At 38.1% G+C, this 20,913-nt stretch overlaps 6 protein-coding genes across 7 annotated transcripts; 2 read left to right on the top strand and 4 right to left on the bottom strand.

The window, feature by feature from the left end:
• On the top strand, nt 1,319-3,038 carry LOC18790104 (UPF0496 protein At1g20180). Its single transcript, XM_007223975.2, has 2 exons — nt 1,319-1,611; nt 1,720-3,038. The coding sequence occupies exons 1-2, from the start codon at nt 1,554-1,556 to the stop codon at nt 2,889-2,891; spliced, it is 1,230 nt and encodes a 409-aa protein (XP_007224037.2). The 5' UTR covers nt 1,319-1,553; the 3' UTR covers nt 2,892-3,038.
• LOC18788849 (expansin-A11) lies at nt 3,414-4,947 on the bottom strand. The gene is made up of 3 exons (XM_007223619.2): nt 4,704-4,947; nt 4,213-4,534; nt 3,414-4,089 (listed from the first exon to the last, which is right to left on the bottom strand). The coding sequence occupies exons 1-3, from the start codon at nt 4,843-4,845 to the stop codon at nt 3,780-3,782; spliced, it is 774 nt and encodes a 257-aa protein (XP_007223681.1). The 5' UTR covers nt 4,846-4,947; the 3' UTR covers nt 3,414-3,779.
• On the bottom strand, nt 6,168-9,442 carry LOC18789642 (probable 26S proteasome non-ATPase regulatory subunit 3). The gene is made up of 8 exons (XM_007222285.2): nt 9,193-9,442; nt 8,856-9,046; nt 8,584-8,730; nt 8,323-8,459; nt 8,048-8,102; nt 7,860-7,970; nt 7,090-7,329; nt 6,168-6,982 (listed from the first exon to the last, which is right to left on the bottom strand). Exons 1-8 carry the CDS (start codon nt 9,272-9,274, stop codon nt 6,473-6,475), a joined length of 1,473 nt encoding a protein of 490 aa, XP_007222347.1. The 5' UTR covers nt 9,275-9,442; the 3' UTR covers nt 6,168-6,472.
• LOC18789816 (ribonuclease P protein subunit p25-like protein) lies at nt 10,383-13,538 on the bottom strand. Of its 2 annotated transcripts, none has more exons than XM_020565363.1 (9): nt 13,346-13,538; nt 12,887-13,020; nt 12,482-12,562; nt 12,301-12,389; nt 12,096-12,170; nt 11,599-11,660; nt 11,437-11,499; nt 10,929-11,117; nt 10,383-10,762 (listed from the first exon to the last, which is right to left on the bottom strand). In XM_020565363.1, exons 2-9 carry the CDS (start codon nt 13,007-13,009, stop codon nt 10,683-10,685), a joined length of 762 nt encoding a protein of 253 aa, XP_020420952.1. In that variant the 5' UTR covers nt 13,010-13,020; nt 13,346-13,538; the 3' UTR covers nt 10,383-10,682. The 2 variants fall into 2 exon arrangements, with proteins under 2 accessions (XP_020420952.1, XP_020420956.1); XM_020565367.1 differs by having other exon boundaries at nt 13,342-13,484.
• Nucleotides 15,677-17,950, bottom strand: LOC18792402. Its single transcript, XM_020554855.1, has 4 exons — nt 17,489-17,950; nt 16,921-17,023; nt 16,300-16,461; nt 15,677-16,111 (listed from the first exon to the last, which is right to left on the bottom strand). Exons 1-4 carry the CDS (start codon nt 17,761-17,763, stop codon nt 15,944-15,946), a joined length of 708 nt encoding a protein of 235 aa, XP_020410444.1. The 5' UTR covers nt 17,764-17,950; the 3' UTR covers nt 15,677-15,943.
• On the top strand, nt 18,268-19,287 carry LOC18788327 (E3 ubiquitin-protein ligase ATL23). Its single transcript, XM_020554856.1, has one exon. The coding sequence runs from the start codon at nt 18,627-18,629 to the stop codon at nt 19,038-19,040; it is 414 nt and encodes a 137-aa protein (XP_020410445.1). The 5' UTR covers nt 18,268-18,626; the 3' UTR covers nt 19,041-19,287.

The raw sequence follows: 20,913 nt of genomic DNA, 5'->3' as shown, positions 1-20,913 counted from the left end.
CTTAGTTTGTCTTGTCAGCAACAAGCTCGTTCCATTCCATGGTTCTGATTGCTATGGCATATTCCAGGTGTATATATTCCATCTTCTACTTGTACTCTATTATACATTACATCTGTTAGGTCAGGACTCAGGATCACTGAATCAGGTCATACATATGCATGATTAATCTTTAATGTACAGTTTAATCATTTGAAAATCACTCTTGTACGGCTTATTATAGCCCAGTTATGAATCGTAATTTGTTTCATGCATATATATATATATATATTAATATATTATAGCTGGCTAGGGTATTATAATTATCCATTAATTAATAGTCTTATTACGTTCTTTGTTTGAATCGATTTAGTACGGTTTATAATTAATCTTTAGCCATAAATAAAGTACTAATTAGTAATTATGACTTAGTAAGGTATGACAATGACTTACATTAAAGATAAGTGATTGAAAAAAGCTTAGCTGTCGCTGGATCATTACTCAACCAAGTCTTGTAATTTTGGACGCTGTATTTTCATGTCTGATTTGCTCAAACGTGTGACTGTTACATTGAAATGTATTTGGTCTTTTAGAGCTATTAGTGGAGATAGAAGTTGTGTGATGTCGTCAATGTATCCTATGTCTTGATTAACCCTATAAGGTTGCTGTGAATTCATCTTTGTATTAACCATTTATGGATATTTTGTATTTGTGGTCAATTATTGAATATAATTATCGCTAATTATGCCACAGCTAGCACAGGTCCCCCATTTTGTATATTTTATATTAATAATATAAAGGGCACTGTTTATGATAGATTTGATTCGAGTTTGAAAACATCGTCTTGCATGCCGGCCTATCATGGAAACATTATACCAAATGGATAACTGAATAATTTCGCTCCAATTGATCAAATTTTGTTTCGGACACCATCTTCCGGGATCATTCCGCGCCTTTTATAGACTTGAAATGAAAACTGGTAAATATAGTAATCAGTCATGATCGGACAATATTATCTGTTATCTTCCAATCTTCAAAATCATGTTTAGTGCGACTTCAAAACACGGTACCTAACAAAATTAGGAAAAGAGAGAAAACGAGAAGTAATCTTCTTAACGAAATTGAACAGTGGCTGCATGGCTTTCTCATTCATTCTGCGTTGCTTGCAAAATTATAGCAATTAATAATTTGTTTGGTGTCTCTAAAAACCCCGGACCTTGAAATCCTTACACGTATAGAAAGAGAGAGCACAGCGTGTGAGGCAGTCTAACGTGTCACAAAAGCCATCACGTCATTGAGGCGGTGCTTAGCCTATAACTGGCAACTGGGCGGGCTTACGGTTTCGTCCCCATCGATCTCTTCTCTTGCGGCAACCAAACTCTCTCTATATATAATATACGCCATCATATGCTCCCATTTCGTCTTTCCTTTTAAAACGTTTTGACTCTTGAGATCATAAACAACAAGAAGCAGCCGCAAACTCCTCTAAGACTATATATACATATAATTTATAAAACAACACCTTCCGTCGATCTGCGAGTTTCCTTCTACTCATCCCATCCGCTTTTATTGTCATCATGTCTAAGATGAAGAAAATTTTGCGCACCAAGTTGAGATCTGCGTTTTCCAAGGCAGGTCAGTTCTGATCATGCATCTCTATCTCTAATTAATTTCACAGTTTTATATTGCCCTATTTTTAATTTGTTATATGTTCTGATCACACCATTTATATTTTAATTCCAGGGTGCAGATCATCCGGAGGGAAAGGAGACCGTGTCGGAGGCAATAGCTTCTCTAACAAGCTAAGCGTGAACGAAGAATACTTGCAAGCTTTCAGAACAAAGTCGTACGTAGAAATGTGGGATAGAGTTCATGGACAGCTTCCAAGCACTGCTACTTCTTCTTCCTCGTCTCTTCCTCCTAATTCGTACATGGATCGCTCAGAATATTTGCTTGAACCGCGGCAGGATATTTTAAAGGACATAATTAGTGAGGAGGGCTTAAATCTCCATCATTTTCTCGCTGACTACTTTGAAGCGAGCTTAGACGCCTGCCATATCTGCGACTTGCTCCTCCGCTCCCTCCATCAAACACGTTCCGAGTACAGAAAAATCAAGAAGCTCATCCTAAAACTAAGCCAAAGGGGACTTCTACTTGAACAAGCACAAACACATAATCATGCTAACGATACTAATAATAACAACGAAGATGATGATGAACAACGGGAAGCTATTTTTGGAGATCTTACCACATTTGCCGTTGTCAAGAAGAATCCCTTGTCAATTATCAGCCCCGTGCAGTTCCGTGATATTCATGATAGCCACTTGGCGTTGTTCAATAGGTTAACTTTAAAACACAAAAAGGTTCAACGGACCGCAAAGCGTAACAGAATTTGCAAGAAAGTTGGAGGGGTTGGTCTGGTGGTGTCACACAGTGCACTTTTGATTGCCTTGCTTGTGCTTGCAATCCACAGCATGATTGGGATTGTGGTGGCGCCAGCACTGATGGCTTGCTCGTTGGGTATGTGCGCCAAGAAAATGGAGTCGGCGCAGGATTGGTTGGAAGCAAGATTTCCAGATAGCCATTCAGAGCAACTCGATGTGGCGGCAAAAGGGATTTATATTTTGATCAACGATTTTGACACCATGAGTCGGATGGTGAGGAGGTTACATGACGAGGTGGAGCACCGCAAAGCTATTGCGGTTATGTGTGTCACTGCTGCCAGGAATGTGAAAAATGTCAACGGGTCTTCGGGGAACTGTGAAATATTCAAGGAGGTTGTGAGGGAATTTCATGCCACTGAGTCTGGGTTTGTGGACCAATTAGAGGAGCTTGAAGAACACATCTACTTGTGCTTGCTCACCATTAACAGATCCAGAAGGCTTGTCCTTGAAGAAATAGTGGCCACTACCTAATCAAATATTATAATGAGCACAATGACGTCGTATCGATCATCATATGCTTGTGATTGTGAACTAGTCAAAGATGTTACGCAAATCAATGATACATATTCCATAGAACTATATATATACAAAAGAGCTAGCTAGCAATTGCTTCATCAACCAACTTTTCTTCAAACAACGTAAGTACTGTAATATAATTATAGTTTCAATATTATTTTTTGTACGTACTTCCGAAATCAAGGATTTTCTGTTTTGAAAAGAACAAATTACTCTGTCGGTTAATTAAATCTTCTTTCAATAAAATTACTTTTTGTTGTTGTTGTTGTTTCAAGAACTTTTAGACTTTGAACACGTGGTGTGGCCCTTCGAACTTGGATGCGACCTGTCGTACTCTGAAAACGAGATTCTTGTTGTCGTGTTCGTTGCTAGATGTCCATTCTGAAAACGAGAGGCCCAATCAATTTGTGTGGTTTAGAAGCCCAATGGCATTTTGATTTCCGAAAAGAGAAACTATTACAATAACAAAACGATTCATATTACAAGAATATAAAAAAACTATATAAATTATAGTGAACGGTAAATATTTCTACAAGTTGAAGGAAGCTGCATCTTCAGCGCGCTTCTTATTGTACAGATTTATATATATATATATATATATATTATATAGATGTGGTTGGATCAAAATGCTTGGAATAATAGCCTTGATCAGTTCATGGGTTTTTGTCCCCCATCACAATTCACAATCGTCGGGCCAGATTGCCCTAAACCACCACCTGATTTGATAATCCAAAAAATGTGGCGGGCTGCCTCTATTAATTATAACAAAAAAGAAAGTATAATATAAGCACGCCTCTGCCGTTAACCCAGAACCGTAAAGCCACTTAATTTTATTAGCTTAGCTTATGAGAATTGCACTCTGCTGGAGAAAGTTTGGCTGAAGCTCCAACTGGAAGGCACAATGTTCTGAAAGAGTTGAGTTTCTCCATCCGTGGTGGTGATTCTGAAGGACAGAGATTGGCCATTGAGGTAGGCATTGGACTGCCAGTTTGCTCCCCAATTCCTTGACATTGCCATCCAACCAGTTTTTGAACCTTTGATGTATGCAGACTTAATAGATCCAGCTCCTCCTACATTGCTGATCAGAACAAGCTCGAAGTAGTCCCTCCCATTTATTGTGAACCTCACACCCCCATGCTTCTTGCATGGAACCCTGCACGCACACATGAATCCAAAATCCCATCAACATGCGCTTGACAGAAGAATGCGATTAGTTGGGAAAGCAAAACAATTTTGAAATTAATTTGAAGAAACTTTAATTAAATATAGTAACTACCTTTGGAACAAGACGGGGACGATGCCACCTCTGTAAATCCCAATCTTTTCCCAAGCAGGCTGAGCCATGTCAAAGTGCTGAAGGGGTGGGTTGCACCATCCTCCATTGTTGCTTGGAAGATCATAATTAGGAGGACAAAAGTTTGTTGCAGTGATTGTCACGGACACTCCTTTATTGCACCATCTAGGATCTGTTTTATAATCGCACATGATCTTATAGCATTGCCCACATGAAGCCCCGTCGTTGAACAAGGCGGTACTTAAAGCAGCGGTCCTAGTCCCATACCCTGTCGAATACAGGTTACCGTACCCACAAGCTCCCCCTGCAGTGCACAAGCAAAGTGCTCAATGTTATAAAACTTATAATTATTTCGAAACAAAATACAAAATCTAGCAATTTAAAGGGTAGAGACAAAGCGCCTAGTTAGGATTAAGATAGGTTAAGAGTTAGATGACCGGATAAGATAGATTGAAAGAGCTACTTATAATTACCCATAGTTCCTGAGGCATCACTTCCTCCATAAAATGTGGCATGACCTTTAGTCCATCCAGATGCAGTAAATGCAGAAACATATGTAGAGAGACTGCATAATGATCCAAGCAAGATTGCTAATGCAAAAACGAGTTTGGCCATTATTCTTGCTTAGCTAAACGCTCAATTGTCCAATGCACAAATGAGAATGAGAGAGAGAGAGAGAGAGAGAGCTGATAGGATTTGGTACTGTATTTACGTTGATTGGGATTTCCAAGCAAAGAAGTGGTTGTTTAAATAAGGGGAGGGCGGATGGATGATGGATGGATGGATGGATGGACTGAGTAATATGCAACAACCTCACATGGGACCTCTGCAGCCGGATTCAACGTAAATGATTCATTTTTCTGCATTATTCATTTAAATTGAATTATCTCTGCAAAAGTCTGAATGCTTCAGAGCCTCCTCGGTCAATTATTCCCACGTTCTCTCCCACATCCACATGCTCTTCCCCAGCAGAAGAGCCGTGAATATATCAAAATCCAGAAATCCAAATTGTTGTCTCTTTTTTTATATATAGAGGATTTCACTTCAAAGGTGCAGGTTGTTGGTATTTGAAGATAAAATGACATATTTAATGTTTTTTGTAAGATGGGAATATTTATTTCAGGGTCGTATCTCACAACTTCACATGCTACTTCCTTGACCTTATATGATACAGACATTGCCATTATTCTTCATGTGTTATGCACATGATGACACCTTTTTCACATTATTAGACATTAGATATACATTCTCATTTCTAATATAAACAATTTGGGACGAGATCAATCACCAGCACCAGGGGCCTCTCACATTCTCAGATTTTTTAGCATATATATTCTATCAACCTGATCGCCCATAGTGATAACCATCTATTTATCTTTCTTTTTTTGGAAATGAATTTGTTGTCTCTGATTATATTCCAGTACATCTATTTTCGTTACATGCAGTTGCCATGTGATGTTGCACCGTCAAGCATTGTGACAGAGACTCCATCGACTTGAAATAATTTATTAAGGGACACAGCCAATTGGCCACTATTGATCACCGCTTCAAGAAAAATAGGAAGAGAGAATTGACAATCATATGAAAGTCCACCAACACCACAAGAAAGAAACCATAAAGTTTCTTTGCGCAATCTCAGGCGTTTGTACGGAATACAAAGGACATTATATAGATAACAAATCAAAGGTAGTTTGAGTAAAAGATGGATACGAGTTCAAGTTGGTGCTTAAATGATTGAAGTCAATTCTTGCACATTACGATAACCCAACTCAGGCTATGAACTGATCAACTCTACATATTCTATGTTCACACTAGAGACCCGACGCTGAGCAATGTGGCATCTCTCGGTGTTTAAGATTTCGCAATTTGGGATTTGGGATTTGTGGTTCGCATCAAAGGCTAAATGATACACAACGAACAAATGTTAACATCTGACAAAACCAATGGTGCTTAGCCTCAAATTTAACGTAGTAAATGATAGCATTTGAGAATATAGGGGAGATGAGAACTCTAATGAAAACAACAAATCACTATCGATATACATAATCCACAAACGAAACAAGTACACTGTCTCTTCACCAGTTTAACAGGAAATATACCAAAATAATGGAGTACTTATCATACCAGCAATAAGAATTCCACCATTTAAGTATGCAGTAACTCGTGATGGAAATTTAAGTACTGGACTGGAGAGGCATTAAAAGGAGACACAAGAAAATTTCAAAGAGAAGCACAGTTTGCATTAAAAATCATCGTCGTCATCCTCTGTAATATGGTTGGCAAGCTCTTGCTCTTGTTGCTGCCGCTCTCTCCTCTCAGCGCTTTCTTTCTCCTTGTGTGGATTTGGAGGAAACCGTAAGGCCCGAACTGCTTCATTGTGCATGTTAAGACAAAAGGCAATCCTGGAGTTGAAAGCAGCTTGAGGCTCATTAGTAGAGTAAATATCTCCGGTCTCCTTTGATACCATCCACCCATTTGAATGATCCAATGAGGCCTCAATGGCGCCATCACGGATAGCCTTGGCCACGATGCTTTCAGCATCGGCAATAGGGTTTGTAGAAATCAATCTTAACTTCTCAGCAACATCAGCAAGCGAGATGCGGGAATAAGAGATGCTAATATTCCGTAATCCAGTCCTGATGACATTATGTCGCAACCGAACAATTAAATTGTGGGTTTGGTCCTTGCTGAATGTGGCAGCAAACTTTTCTGCAACATTTCTGAATAGTGCTAAATCACCAATCCGAACAGCCTGAAATGTCACCAATTTAAACAAGAGAAAATCAGTATAAATCAGTTATTAATTAGGCAAGATGTTGAAAAGTCCAGAGGGACGATTCTCTGATATTATGGACTCACATTTGTTAGTTCAAAGTAAGGCCTCAAAGCTTTTTCCATTCCTCTCTGCATAAAGATGATCCTCTCTGGTATTTCACCAAGAAGCAAACGGACCAAGACAGCCCATTTGTTACATTGAATTCGGAAACCTTGAGCTGCAAAAGGGGCTTTCCTAGCAGCCTGCAAGAGAGACTCTTTTGCATCTGTATACTCCAATTGAATTGTCCGAATCTTTCCAAGGTAGAAGAGATAACGACAGAACTGCATGTAAAACATTTGGACTCAGAAATTTGCAATTTAGTCAGTCTAAAAACAATGCCCACTTCAGGTATCAGAGGAATGAAAGTAATCACAATACAAATGGTGATGGCTGTATTGAACATTCTAGAAATATAAAAGCATACAATACGGCACATAGCATTGGGAAGCTGGTGAAATGCAGGACCTGATAGTTGAGTCTGACTCAGAAATTCACAATCCAGTCACTGTAAAAACAGTGCTCACTTCGGGTAACAGACTGGTGAAATTAAAAAGAAAACAAACAACTAATGCACACCATAGAGGACATAGCACCAGCAAACTGTAGCAATGTAGGACTTAACTGTTGAGTCTTGAAAAAATATAACCAAAACAAGCCATAGGAACCACAACAAGTGGAGGCAAAATTTTGAGGACAACAGCAAGCTTATACGTACAGCTGAGTTCAAAAGGAACACAAAGCTCTAATGGAAAAGAAATGGCTTACTCCTGACACACCATCTGTAATATCATTTGCCGAGAGATTGACATACCTGCTGGTTTGAATGTGCTTCAAATCGCGGTGCCTTGGACCTTAGCTTCTCCGCCTGGTCGTATAGGTTGTAATGGAGATAATTTCGAAGTAACAGGTTGAGAAGTGTTTCCTGCATAACATTATCATACAGCTTTGAGCTTTCACATCCAAAGACAAAACAACCTAGAATACAGTTTGGACACTCACCTGACCCAACTCATCATGACGCAATGTGGCAACGCGATGCAAGGCAAGGAGATTGCTGAAAAACAGAGTGCAAAGAGATTAAAGCAGATACGATTCAGCTACCAATTTCCTCGGGTGTCCTCTCATGCCATATGTTTAAACGTAAACAAGTATCTGCCTAAGAAATACATAGACAATGCACATGAACGCATATATAGAGAGAGGGGGAGACAGGGAAAGATAGCAGTAAAAGGTTGCAATAAAAAAGAGACATATTGGGTTAATTAATAGCTTACCCTCGAATTTCGGCAAGACTTCCAGTAAGCTCATAGCTATATGAGTAATAGAAGTACAATCTGGATGCTAGAACATCAACGGTTCTTCTATTGAAATTCTTAAGTCGAGCAATACTAGCCGAGGAACAGGCTTTAGCCTAAAAAAAAAGGACCGAGGAAAAAGAAAAGAAAATTTACAAAACTGGGACAACTATACAGAGAAGGGAGAAGTGTAAAAAAAAAAAAAAAACAAACAAAGCAAAGCAGAGTGATGGACTCAACCTCATCGTATCTTTTCTGATCAATCAGAAAAAGTATCACAAGCAAGTAACAGTAGATCTCAAGCTCAGGCAATATGTGCTTTGCCGGAGCTTGAACAGCAGAAGTTGCGGCATCATCATTATCAACTTCCATGCCATGCCTATCGTCCTACACAAATAGATGTGAATGTGAAGGAGCATGCGGTGTAACAAAACAATTTGCACAAATTCAAACAAGATAAGTGATTGAAATTAAAGTAAAAGGCAATATTATTTGATTATTCATTTATACACCTTAGGAAGGTAGGCAGACAATCGTGCGTGAGCTTCGGAACCAGGAAGAAGAGCGTAATCGAGAAATGCAGAGAGCAAGGGGGCCGTGAGCTTGCGCCTCAGCTGAATCGTAAGGCGAACAGCACGAGCTATTCTGCGAACCTCTTTGGTGTAGGAAGCGGCCTCAATAAACGATGCCCCCTCCTTCAAATCTTTGGTGTAAAGCCAGACGCAAATTCACAATTTCACATAGAAATGTAAATAAATAAATAAACGAGTATATAAATGAGCAATCGAAACCCTAAAATTTAGAACAAAATCTGAGATTGAGACTCAGACTCAAGAGTTTGGTGCTCACGCTGCAAAATGGATGCTGAATCGGAAGGTAGAGGGGCTTGAGGAAGAGCTTCCTCATCTTTCATCTCCACGTCCTGAGTCATCTTCTGTCCTCACTAACATCTACCAACCAGAATTCGCTGCTTCTGCGTCTGCTGCTTTTCTTTGTCGCACTCACTCTTTCTATTAAGTTTTCTTTCTCTTCAAGTCATATTTCAGTCTTCACTTGAGAGGAACCAAAATTAAATATCACTAAATAAAAGAACGAAAAAAGAAAAAGAAAAAAGCAGAGCAGCTTGCACCTATTTTTAATGCATACTCGCTATCCGGGCTTCTCGGTGGACGTTGCCTCATCGTAAAGCAGAACATGGTCTTAACAGCAAACGTTGAAGCCCAGAACCACCCAGCGAACCCTGGGCCAAGCTACAAGATCCCATTTCGTGCTATTGATTTTGATGGCGAAACCCAAAATTTTCACTTCAACCAACCATTGCAAGACCTTCCAATAACATTATAATTATATTGTATTTATTCGATCAAAAAAAAAAAAATTTATATTGTATTTACTTGCAAAGTGAAATTTTGAAAGTGTTTTTTTTTTCTCTTTTCAATTAGCGACAATTGTATTCAATTATTGGGCACAAATACCAAATATCCATAAAGGGTTAATACAAAGATGGATGCATAGTAACCTCAAAGGATTAATGAAGATATAGGATACATCGACATTGCACAACATGTATATCCACTAATAGCTCTAAAAAACCAAATACATTTCAACGTAACAGTCACACATCTAAGCATACCAGACATGAAATATAGCACCCAAAATTACAAGACTTTCTTTGTGAGAAGACTTGGTTGAGAAATGATCCAGTGACAGCTAAGCTATTTTTTGGTCACTTATATTAATGTATATTGTCATACCTTACTAAGTCATAATTACTAATTAGTACTTTATTTAGGGCTAAAGATTAATTATAAACCGTACTAATACGATTCAAACAAAGAACGTAATAAGACTAGTAATTAAACCGTACTGTGTTTTAAAAAATTTGGTCGAAACCGTACTGTGCTTAAAATTAATTGTAAAGTCTGGCACAAACACCATAGCGTAGCCCGTCGTTTGTTAAAAATGTGGGCGATACACACACCATAAACATTATATTGTTCTCGCAAAGCCAAAAAGGAAGGAAAGAAATAATAAAAAAATAAAAAAACCTTCGACACAATAGAATTTCCCAACAAAAATAAAAGAATACGCTGATGAATCCACATGGAAAATTACAACTGTTCAAACATCTCACCTAAACTACATGACAAAACGGGGGGATTACCTCATAGGACTCTAAACTAAATCTACAGTGATCATGCCTTACAGTTAATATTAGTAGTTTGCCATACCGGAGTGATAAATAAACAACATGGAAAGAAAGGATAGATAGTAAACATAGATTGCCAAGCCACAACAATGGCCATTTGCATGATGTTCAGTGACACCCATATTGCACCTCAAGCAGTTGCCTGGATCGGCCCATTAGACCTATAGCCACGGCCCCTTCCACGATATCCCCCCCTTCCACGGCCACGTCCTGCACAGCAATTCCCATCACATATTGAAATCAGAAGGAATTCATAAACATATCCAATTGGCTAAATACAGCTGCCAATATAGTCTATCAAGAAAAAGAATCCATGTGTATGCACACAGTACTACTCTCTTATGCCTGGATACAAGGAAAATTCATGCAGACATACCATGGCCACCTTGAGCAGGTGCTTCTTCATTGTACTCTCCATCTTGTTGTCCATCAAACTGAGGCCCATTGTACCCTCCCCTTCCACGGCCTCGGAAACCACGTCCTCTCCCACGGCCCCTACCCCTGAAGTTACTGCGACTGCGGTCGTAACCTCCATCATCAAATTCAGCTGACACAAAGCCATTTCCTGCAATTACGGACATATTAATTACCATATCAAACCAAATTATCATAAAAAGCCCTGTTTTATAGCCAAAACCAACTCCTATTCAGGCTATCATACTGTCCACCTATCATACCACCTTAAAACATCATAATGTTCTCATCAAACCACATTTACTCCCTCATCTATAGAAACTAATGCAACAATCCCACACCACTTTTAAGGGCTACAGGGCATAAGTTGGCAAAGAAACATTATACAGCCCGTAGAATCTATACCAGAAAATATTTAGCAAAAGTTAACTGAAGAGTAGAAAACATTAACAAATCACATCAGTGACTACCTCTAAACCTTCCCCTTCCTCTGCCACGTCCACGTCCACGGCCGCGACCATTTGGTGAGCCCCCTGAAAATAACAGAAAGGTTTTACAAATGTAAAATAACAACATGAAGAAAATATAATTAATAGGCAAACAAATGAACGTGGCTCATATATTGGCACTACCTCCTTCATAATCAATCTCTGTCGATGCCTTCACGAGCTCAGCAGGTAAAGGTGACTGGTACCTGATGGTAGCAGTACTTCCAAATGTTAACATATCTCTTAAGAAAATGGCAATGACCAATAAGAAAATATAAAATATCAAAATAAATTTTTATGTAAAAGCCTACGTAATTTCAGACCGCATCAACATATAACAACAATTCAGAGAGTACTTCAACTTTATAATCCTTGTAAACAGCTAAAAGTATAGGCAAAACAAAATTAATCATCCATACTCAAACCATGAAACAGATCTTAACGTGTGAAACAAGCAGTCCTCAATACCAAGAACCATTGTAAATTGGGTAGACTTATAAGAGATCCTACACAATTTCAAGTGATATGGTTCCATAAAGCCAACTATGGTCAGCAGGAGACATTTTACTTAAGATAGCACAGCTCCAGTCCAACCTTAGGTTCTATTCCTAACAAGAAAGAGGTAACTGGTATAAACTCACCCGATAGAAGATGTATTTATTTCCTTCTTGGACAGTGTTACCACAATCATCGACACATGCCTTGTTGACTCCAAACTGTAGCAAAAAAAGGGGACAAAATGAGGCATAAAAGCACACATAAGGGACAAGGCCCAAAACTACTACCCCTCATGAGATACTGCAAATGAATCAGTGTTGTTCAAAACAAGTTTTAAAATACTCTTACGTGTTGAGGCCTTCCTCAAGGGGTTCATATATATCAGTTATGTCGGTAGATCCAATTGTAGTGTTCTGATGAAGACCAACAATTCTTCTCTGAAAAGAAGTAACACTAATATCTCATCAGTATAATCCACAAATTGAAACGTCTGATAACCAGTATAGTGATACAAAATGAGACATGTAACCTTAATTAACTCCACGATTGTTACAGTCTTGTTGATAGCTCTCCCCATAGCCTTGAATACAATTTCGTCCGATCCTTTTTCCTGCAAGGCGTTGCATAGGAGGATAAGGAAAAAGCTAAGATATCACATCAAATAACAGAGGTCTAACATAACCTAAGCTAGTAAGCATTCTCAACTTGCATAAACAGTATATAATACAATAATTAGTTGCATATCCCACAAGGTAGAAAATTAACACAGAGTTTAATTTCGCTGCACCAGAATCCCCAACAAATCACCATTCTTTTCTTTTTTAATCCAATTTGATGTGTGATAAAACAATTTCATACATCTCAAAGCTCGCATATAATGTGAAAATCAAAGCAAAAAATGAAAAATAGAAGGCAATATTAAGGGGAGACAAACCTGAAGCAGGGTCATGGCGTAAGTAATGTAGTTGCGCATCCTTCCCTGGCTGGTAATCCTAATCTCGTTCTCATCAATTGGCGTCTCCACTCTTGGCTTCTCCACTCTCTGGTACCGATCCATCTTTTTCCGCGCTGCAGTTTTTAAAAACAGCAAAATTATTTTAGTCAAAAGCAGGCATACATACATCATGCAATATAAAATCCACGGAAAACGAAAACGAAAGGAAGAATAACGAACTGCAAACTCACTGCTGAACCGATTTCCAAAGAGAAAAACACAACACGAAAAAGAAGAAAACAAATATTGAAAAGAGCTCGAGAAAACGGAAGGAAAATAATTAAAAAGGAAACAAAAAGTAGGCGGTGAAGCAAAAATCGAGAGAAGAGACGACGAGGGAAAGAGAGGGAGGGGAATAGAGGTATGGTTGGATCTGAATGATTCAGGATACATACATACCGTGGGTGGGTGTTCAAAAAAGGATAAGTAGCGCTCCACACAAAAAAAGAGCCCTCTTCTACGGCTTCGTATTTTCTTTTACGCCCTAATTCGCACACTGGGATTGTCTCTTGATATATATACCACCGCAACCCGCAATCCTCCAAAACTACCCTAACCACCTTGTTTACTCTTGTTTATCCCCCGCCTATGTCTCCAAACAGTTACTACTCCCTTGGCTCGCTCGCTCTTTCGCCAAACTGCCTTCTTTCCTTCCTTCCTGTTTTAGAGCCGGCCCAACTACGGACTAATATTCACATAGGCCTGGGCCTCATACAGCCCATCCTCAGGGTTGGGTTGAGCCTGGTCCACACGGTGCTGGTATTTCTTTATGTTACCAAAATATTAATAATAACTTTTAATACATTTCAATAATTTAAAACAATTAATTATTAACAGTACATAAGTTACTAGTTTTACTGTGTCTATTACATTAAATAATAAAAGAAGAGTATTGCTAAACGAACCTTGAAATTAACTGAGTACATCATATGATCTAAGTACAACGTAATATTTAAATTAAAATATAAAATTAACTAAGTACACCATATTTAACTACCAAAACTACCCACAATACACCTTAATACACTCTATCTTGCCAAAAAAAAAACCCAACAACATTGATCTCCCTATGATCCCTTTTTCTCCATACTTTGATTCTTAAAAAATTTAACTGTAAAATCTGGACAATATTATTCTTTTTGATATATCCTAAATCTAACTAATGATACAAAAACGTTCAACATAATTCTTTGATTTCATTCCTCTTGATGCTAAATCAAACAATAAGCAATACTAAGTAAGGGAATCACTCTTATTAAAGTACTCAATTTTGCAGTTTCGGGGTTTTAAATTTTTTTCCCAAGAAACATAGTATTTCATGCCGTCTGATTTTTATTTTTATTTTTAATGAATCCAACATCTAAAACCGAAAAACAATTGTGATTGCCTTCTCAGCGAGGGACTGACAAGGTTAGCCTATCTGCAGTCTTTGTCTTTTTTTCAATGAAATCTTTGATTCATGACCACACACACACACACAAAAAACAAAAACAAAAGAAACCCCACTGATTGCCTTGCTTGCTTATATAAGCCCCAATATGATTCGTGTGGCTACTTTTGAGGAGGGAAAATGGAGAAAACAAGTTTTACAAGGAGCTTCAAATATTTTAGAGAATTTTCTGAATTGAAAGATGAGAAAAATGAAAAAGGAAAAAAAAAAAAGTTTAGAGAACAAGAGTGATTGAAAGGAGAAGAGGTTCTGCTGGGCTTGGTTTTGAGAGATAAAAGAGTTCGGATGTCCAAATGCTAAGATGGAGAAGAAGAGGGGAAAAATATGTGGTGTCATGTTTTAGATGATTTTTAAAGAGTGCTGCTAAACGAATCATAAAATTAACTGAGTACACCTCATGATCTAAATACACCCTAAAAATATGTGTGTCATGTTTCACAATTCAATATATCATTTTTAGTCATTTTATATTAGGGTAAATTAGTAATTCAATAAATACTTTGATAATATGGTGTACCTAATTAATTTTAGGGTTCGTTTAGCAGCACTTTAAAAAAATTCAATTCACTTGCAAAAATTTAAAGAACTAAACTTTTATACTAATAATAAAAAAAAATTAAAAACTTTTATTAAAATGCATTAAAATCATAATTTAGTAAGCCTACGCAAATGTGGGTTAGATCAATTGGCATGTTCAGGTTGAAATTGAGGGTTCAAGTCCCTCCTTATGCTCCTAGATAGTTTTTCTGTGAGGTTAGAAGTCAATCAAAACTAAGGTGGAAGGAAATGAACAAGCTGTGGATGACATATGACGTTAAGTATTTGCTTATATGAAACGTTGTTTGTAGATCAAAAATTGTGTTGGTGCATACCTTTAACTGCAATAACCTTTACTTGAATGGCATTTTTACTAACTCATAATCGGGTTCGGATGAATTAAATTGAGGAGGAGTTGGAATATGGATTTCCATTAAAGTTGTTTACTAAACTATGTGGAATCAGGATAAGAATGGTATTGATTCCTTATAAGTTGTTTACTAAATTCTCATGAATTGGAATTGAAACTAGTTTGATTACTAAAATGTACTTGTTATAAATAAATTATTGGTTTAAAGTGGATGGTAAATTTATAATTTTAAATTTTATGTGAGAATATAATGGGTTAAAAAGATAAATTCTTGATCCAAGAGTCCAATTCCTCAAAAATCAATAGTTGAATTCCTGATTTTATGTGGGTACCGCTTGCTCTTTCATTCCTTTATGTGAAGTAAACAAAAGAGTAATCTGTAATCGGAGTTCAGCTCTTTATTTTAGGTCCCATTACGATTAGTAAACATCCCATAAATAATCAAGGATAAAACTGCCTTTTTCCCTGTTATTTTACAATTGCTAATTGGAAAACTTAAAACACATGAACACACCTTCCCTCCAACAATGTCATAGATCATTTATTTCCATGACTTACATTTATACATTTATTGAAACCAGCACTGTTGAGTTTATTCTTCAACCAACCAAAGCACCTGAAGCAATTATTGGCTCATCCTTCACAAGAAGAAGTGCAGATTTTCCTGGTTCTTTGGCGCCTCATTACCAATTAATGGGTCAATGATTTTTTTCCATCCATTAAAATCTGTAGGGGAGCCAGCATCAGGCAATACAAATCCATTAAGAAAGAAAGTAGGCGTTGCATACACCCCTCTTGAAGCGCTATACTGCATGTCAAAAGACATTCAACATAAAAAAAACAGATTGCGCAAACTTGATGATTGATTCCAAAACACAATAAAAATGAATCAAAGATACTGATAAACACTGGTAGTTAATATATCCTGAAAAATGTGCCTAATTATCACACCAATTGAAACATATGTAAAAAAGAAATGAACATATACTACATTACCTTGAAGGAAACCCTTGTTTTGAGATCCGTTTTCCGGTCATTGAGGCCGGATTCAAGGTCACTATGATAGGAGTTCCCAACTACTTCTGTGACAGAGTTGACAATGTCATTTGCAACTGCAACTCTGGAAAGGTTGCGAGTTTGAACATTATAATACTTCTCCTGTTGAATTTTGTGGAACAAGTTAACAACACATCAATACATTGGCTAATAAACTATCAAGCAACCAAGCTTTTTTCTACACAAATGAATGAAAGTAACAGACTTCATAGGAGAAATAAGAGAATGAAATCCAGCCAAGTAAATTATCATTCTTTAATTCCCTTTATAAAAAAATAAAAAAATAAAGAAATAAAGAAGAAAACAGCTGAGTGATGGACTGATGGTAAAGCGAATTAACGAATGAGAGCCAGTCTGCAAAATTTAATCTCTAGTTCAGATAGACCAATAGTAGCTAGCCACCACATGTGACTATTTATATACAAGACCCAAGTACAGAATCAGGAGAACTACAGGAGGTGCAAGTCAATGCCTAATCAGCGCAGCAAATGAAAAATGAAGTACAGAATTAGCACCCAAAAAGAATTTGAAAATGCTATAAACAAACCAGTGTGTGTTAACCTGATTCTTGAAGAACCACTCCAACAATGGGAATGTAGCAGAAGTGTTCAGCTGATTTACGATGTGTAGTACACGAGAACTAACAAAAGCATTGTCATGGTAACTGCAGTTTCAGAAACGAGAGTATTTTGTAAGTACTGAGCAAGTTTAGCAAGGTGAAAAAAACTATACATTTCAACAGTTGACAGACAAATGGGCAGATAAATCAGGATCATGAAAAATTTACCAAGGTCTCAATTAATAATTTTGGAAATTAACCCTGGTGAATTCAATTGGTCAGTCTAAAAGTTTCTTATTCACTTTTAAGTTTTCTTTATAATATCTGAATTCAATTCAAGCCCAGAAATGATTGGCCATTGGCAATTAAAGAGAATCATAACTACCAGTTAAAACATAAATCTGGCGTTTTATATAATAAATTAAGCCATGCAGTCGGTTTCTCAAAAGCTATGCTTGTTTGATTGATCGTTTCGTTCTGTTTCTTATCATCTTTTCCCAGGCGTTTTCTGAAAAACAAAAGGGGAGCCGAAAAGCAAAGAGAGAGAGATGAAGAAATCTGTCTACTTACGGTAACGGTAACAGGTGAACCACCACCGAAACGCGAGGAGAGTAGTGCTGGAGGGCTTTTTTGAGGGGTGGCCAGGCGTCCCTACTGTCTGGGCACACCGGGTCGAAGAACGCTTCAATCAGGATCGAATCCGAGTCAACTAGGTGATGGTCGTACACGAACCCATCGTATTTTGCAGGGGGTAAGTTTTGTGCACATCCCTTCAAAACAAAGACCACCAACAACACCCAAGCTGTTTGTAATAACATAAGGATTCTGTGCTTTCCTTCCTGCATTTTTTTCGTCGAGCGGATTGTGCAAGGAAGGTAAATCACCTGAGCTGCTAGACCAAGACTCGGTGGATAGATATATACATACAGGCTACCGCAACGACTTCTTCCCCTTATTTTATTATTTTACTTTGACTACTGGGAAAGAGATTTGATTATTTCATGCCCGCTGAAATTGTATCTTCCTTGAATTTTGACAAAATGAAACAGTAGAAAGACGTTGTACCTTCCCTGGTTTATGGATAAATTAGATGGTAAGATTTCCAATGCAACCATGCGGAAAAATCTATTGGGTTGGTAACGTTCAAATCAAATCCAATTAGTTTTAAGTTTGGGCCTATCGGGTAGCCCGCAGTGTATGTGGATAATGAAAGCCGAAACCAGGGATAAGTGTGTTGCAGAGCCCAGCGCACATAATCAGGGCCCACGCCGACTTGAAAAGTTTCCAAAACTTGCGAAATACGAAACGCGTGAAGAGGGAGCCAGCCAAGGAAAATGAGTGAAAGAGAAATGAGGTATCCGTGATATCGATCTCCTTCCAAATGGAGCCGTTACGCACCCAAAAAAACCGATACACACGTCACCTTTGGTTACTGTAAACCACCCCGGCAACACCTCACTTTCCCACCTCAGATCCATCTCCCTAAAGAATCATATTTAATTCCCCAGCTTTCACTTATTTTTCTGTTTCTGTTTTGTTTTGTTTTCTAGAAGGTTACAAAACCCTATTTTCGGCTATATGTTTTGCAGTTAACACTACCACCAGTTGAGTGCAGTACCCATCACTTGAGCTTCTCCACAACCACCACTAGCCAAGCCAGCCACCCTATACTGGCGTAAATAAATTGATCCATTGAGAAAGAAAAGAAATGCTTGTTTCGGTGTTTATGGCTCTGCTTCTACCAAGCGTGGCCATCAGCGCTGTTTTCGTAGTGTACATCTGCCTGTTATGGTATGCTACGAATAACCAGGAGCAGCCCGAGGTTCGGTTGCCGGTGAAGCAGGTTTCGCAAAAGGGGTTGTCAGCCTCTGAACTGGACAAGTTGCCTAAAATCACAGGGAAAGAGCTGACGACGGAGAGGACGGAGTGCGCGGTGTGTCTTGAAGAGATAGAGGGAGAGCAAGTGGCTCGGCTGGTTCCCGGTTGCAATCACGCTTTCCATCTGCTATGCGCCGACACCTGGCTTTCTAAGCACTCCTTTTGTCCAGTTTGTAGGGCCAAACTCCAACTTCATCAGGATCTTCCTCAGTCCTCTGTCACTTGTTCTGAAAATCCCTGCTAATTAATTAAGATACAAGAAAAGGCGAAAAAAGGATATTAGAGAGAAGCAACTCTGTTTTCATCAGATCGTGGGTGATGAAATGTCCACTAATGCACTAGGGTACTGTTGAATATGCTGTGATATTCATCGCCTCGAATACTTAATTTGTTTATTTGATTGCTCCTGCTAGTGCTACTGCTACTGCTACTGTATGTATCAACTTAATTAATTATTAATATTGTTTTTTAATATTATTAAAATTTTCTGACTTCTTCTACAAAAAGTGCAATAAAATTTGTTAAGATGAATTAAAATGGTAGGTTGGGTGGGGTCACCTGGGCTGGGTCTTATGATTGTGCTGTGCTGTACGACTGTTACACTGCCAGTATGAACTCGCTACACTACTAGACTAGTAGCATATCTCTGACGGGACTGCGCTGTTTGGCCACGTCAGTGGGTTGGTGAATGGTAATTGACCAGTTCGACCCCAAAGTCCATGCGCTGGGTGCGCTGGCAGTATTCATTCAATCCCCCACCTGAAAGTTGTAATTCTTCCACCAGAAATGATTTGATTGTACGCTACGTGTCTAAATTTGTGTCTAAATTATTTTATGAGATTGCAATTCGCTAGCTGTGTATGTTTCGAGTTCAAAAGGGAATTGATATACTCCAGCTGTAACACTTATTACTGTGAGAACAGCTTTTCATTTAAGTAGACAATAAAATTCTACTCAAATTTCCAAATATTGTGAGATACAGATACAGAGGAGTACTCAACTCCTCCGGAACCATTGGGCTGAGTTTGCATACTCAGAAAAGGTAGGCAATGGTGGAGTGCTTAGCTGTCTAAATGGTTCGTGTTACTATTACATTCTAGATTTATTGTTCAGTTTATTCCAAATTAATTACTTGGAGATTTCATACACCCTCTCTCATTGAGAGGATCTCTTTAAAGGCATATTTTAATTTCTATGCGTGTTTGCTACGTGATAAAACATCGACTTTAAAGCATGCTTATTTACTACGAATGAGGAAGTCATGAATCAGGAAATTACCCATAAATCAGGAAATTGGAATCAAATCAACTACAACTCTTAGTTGGTCTCATTCTTAATTTTGAGGGTCTTTAATTTGGCATTGTAAAAAAGCTTACAAGTTGCACCCCATCAAAGGGCAAAGCTCATTTGGATTATGGATTTGAAGGAGGGTGATCCAAACCTACAAATTCAGATGGGCCTCTAAATTTAGAGTGCGATTAAAAATATCTTGGGTTTAGCCCAATATATTTTCATTTTCAGCTGGAGAACCCAAAGCCCACTGCAATATTCAAGTCCCATATATACCCAAGTAAAGTAACCCAACCAAAGTCGCACGCGAAACGTGGGAAGGCGGCTTTTCCAAAACCCGTTAAAATATTAACGGCAACCCACCACAAGAGTGAGTCAACCTTGGGTCATGGGCCCTGAGCTGAACAACTTTTCCCCATTCTTTAATACTTTTACTTTTTCCAAGTAATTGATAAAAGTACACGCGTGTAGCCGAAATACTTCCTCACGACACGTGTTCATAGCTTTAGAGGACACGGAGCCTACAATCGCTGGCTTGCAGGTCACGAACTCTTTATCTAATTGGAAAATGCTAGGGAGACCAACTTTAGATACCAAACTTGTGTACCAACTCTCTAATAGAGACGTGAGACCCAATAGTATCTCGTGTGTTCACACATCTATTTCATGTGAGTGAAGTCGTGTTTTTCTGAAATACATTGGCCGTTCTCAATCCTTTCTATATTTTTCTTAATATTTTAATCTTCCTTTCTTTTTATTTTTCTTTTTTTTATACAAACTATAAATATCCTATTTCAAATATTTTTTTTTCTTTCATCTTTTTTTAT

The sequence above is a fragment of the Prunus persica genome, chromosome G1 (assembly GCF_000346465.2).
Source record: "Prunus persica cultivar Lovell chromosome G1, Prunus_persica_NCBIv2, whole genome shotgun sequence".
Lineage (NCBI taxonomy): Eukaryota > Viridiplantae > Streptophyta > Magnoliopsida > Rosales > Rosaceae > Prunus > Prunus persica.
Note: the sequence above shows the minus strand (reverse complement) of the source record. Positions and strands in the feature narration are given on the sequence as shown.

Bases quoted from the DNA above. Each gene is read 5' to 3' on its own strand.
- LOC18790104 (XM_007223975.2), top strand. From the start codon at position 1,554: ATGTCTAAGATGAAGAAAATTTTGCGCACCAAGTTGAGATCTGCGTTT. The intron at 1,612-1,719 runs GTCAGTTCTGAT...TTTTAATTCCAG, and splicing joins ATCTGCGTTTTCCAAGGCAG to GGTGCAGATCATCCGGAGGG.
- LOC18788849 (XM_007223619.2), bottom strand. From the start codon at position 4,845: ATGGCCAAACTCGTTTTTGCATTAGCAATCTTGCTTGGATCATTATGC. The intron at 4,535-4,703 runs GTAATTATAAGT...TGTGCACTGCAG, and splicing joins TGATGCCTCAGGAACTATGG to GGGGAGCTTGTGGGTACGGT. The intron at 4,090-4,212 runs GTAGTTACTATA...GTGTGCGTGCAG, and splicing joins GTCCCCGTCTTGTTCCAAAG to GGTTCCATGCAAGAAGCATG.
- LOC18789642 (XM_007222285.2), bottom strand. From the start codon at position 9,274: ATGACTCAGGACGTGGAGATGAAAGATGAGGAAGCTCTTCCTCAAGCC. The intron at 8,460-8,583 runs GTTGAGTCCATC...CTTTTTTTTTAG, and splicing joins ATCAGAAAAGATACGATGAG to GCTAAAGCCTGTTCCTCGGC. The intron at 7,330-7,859 runs GTATGTCAATCT...TTTTACATGCAG, and splicing joins AAGCACATTCAAACCAGCAG to TTCTGTCGTTATCTCTTCTA.
- LOC18789816 (XM_020565363.1), bottom strand. From the start codon at position 13,009: ATGGATCGGTACCAGAGAGTGGAGAAGCCAAGAGTGGAGACGCCAATT. The intron at 11,118-11,436 runs GTAGTCACTGAT...CCGTAATTGCAG, and splicing joins AGGAAGGGGAAGGTTTAGAG to GAAATGGCTTTGTGTCAGCT. The intron at 10,763-10,928 runs GTATGTCTGCAT...ATTGCTGTGCAG, and splicing joins ACCTGCTCAAGGTGGCCATG to GACGTGGCCGTGGAAGGGGG.
- LOC18792402 (XM_020554855.1), bottom strand. From the start codon at position 17,763: ATGCAGGAAGGAAAGCACAGAATCCTTATGTTATTACAAACAGCTTGG. The intron at 17,024-17,488 runs GTAAGTAGACAG...CTGAAACTGCAG, and splicing joins GTTCACCTGTTACCGTTACC to TTACCATGACAATGCTTTTG. The intron at 16,112-16,299 runs GTAATGTAGTAT...TTTGACATGCAG, and splicing joins AAACAAGGGTTTCCTTCAAG to TATAGCGCTTCAAGAGGGGT.
- LOC18788327 (XM_020554856.1), top strand. From the start codon at position 18,627: ATGCTTGTTTCGGTGTTTATGGCTCTGCTTCTACCAAGCGTGGCCATC.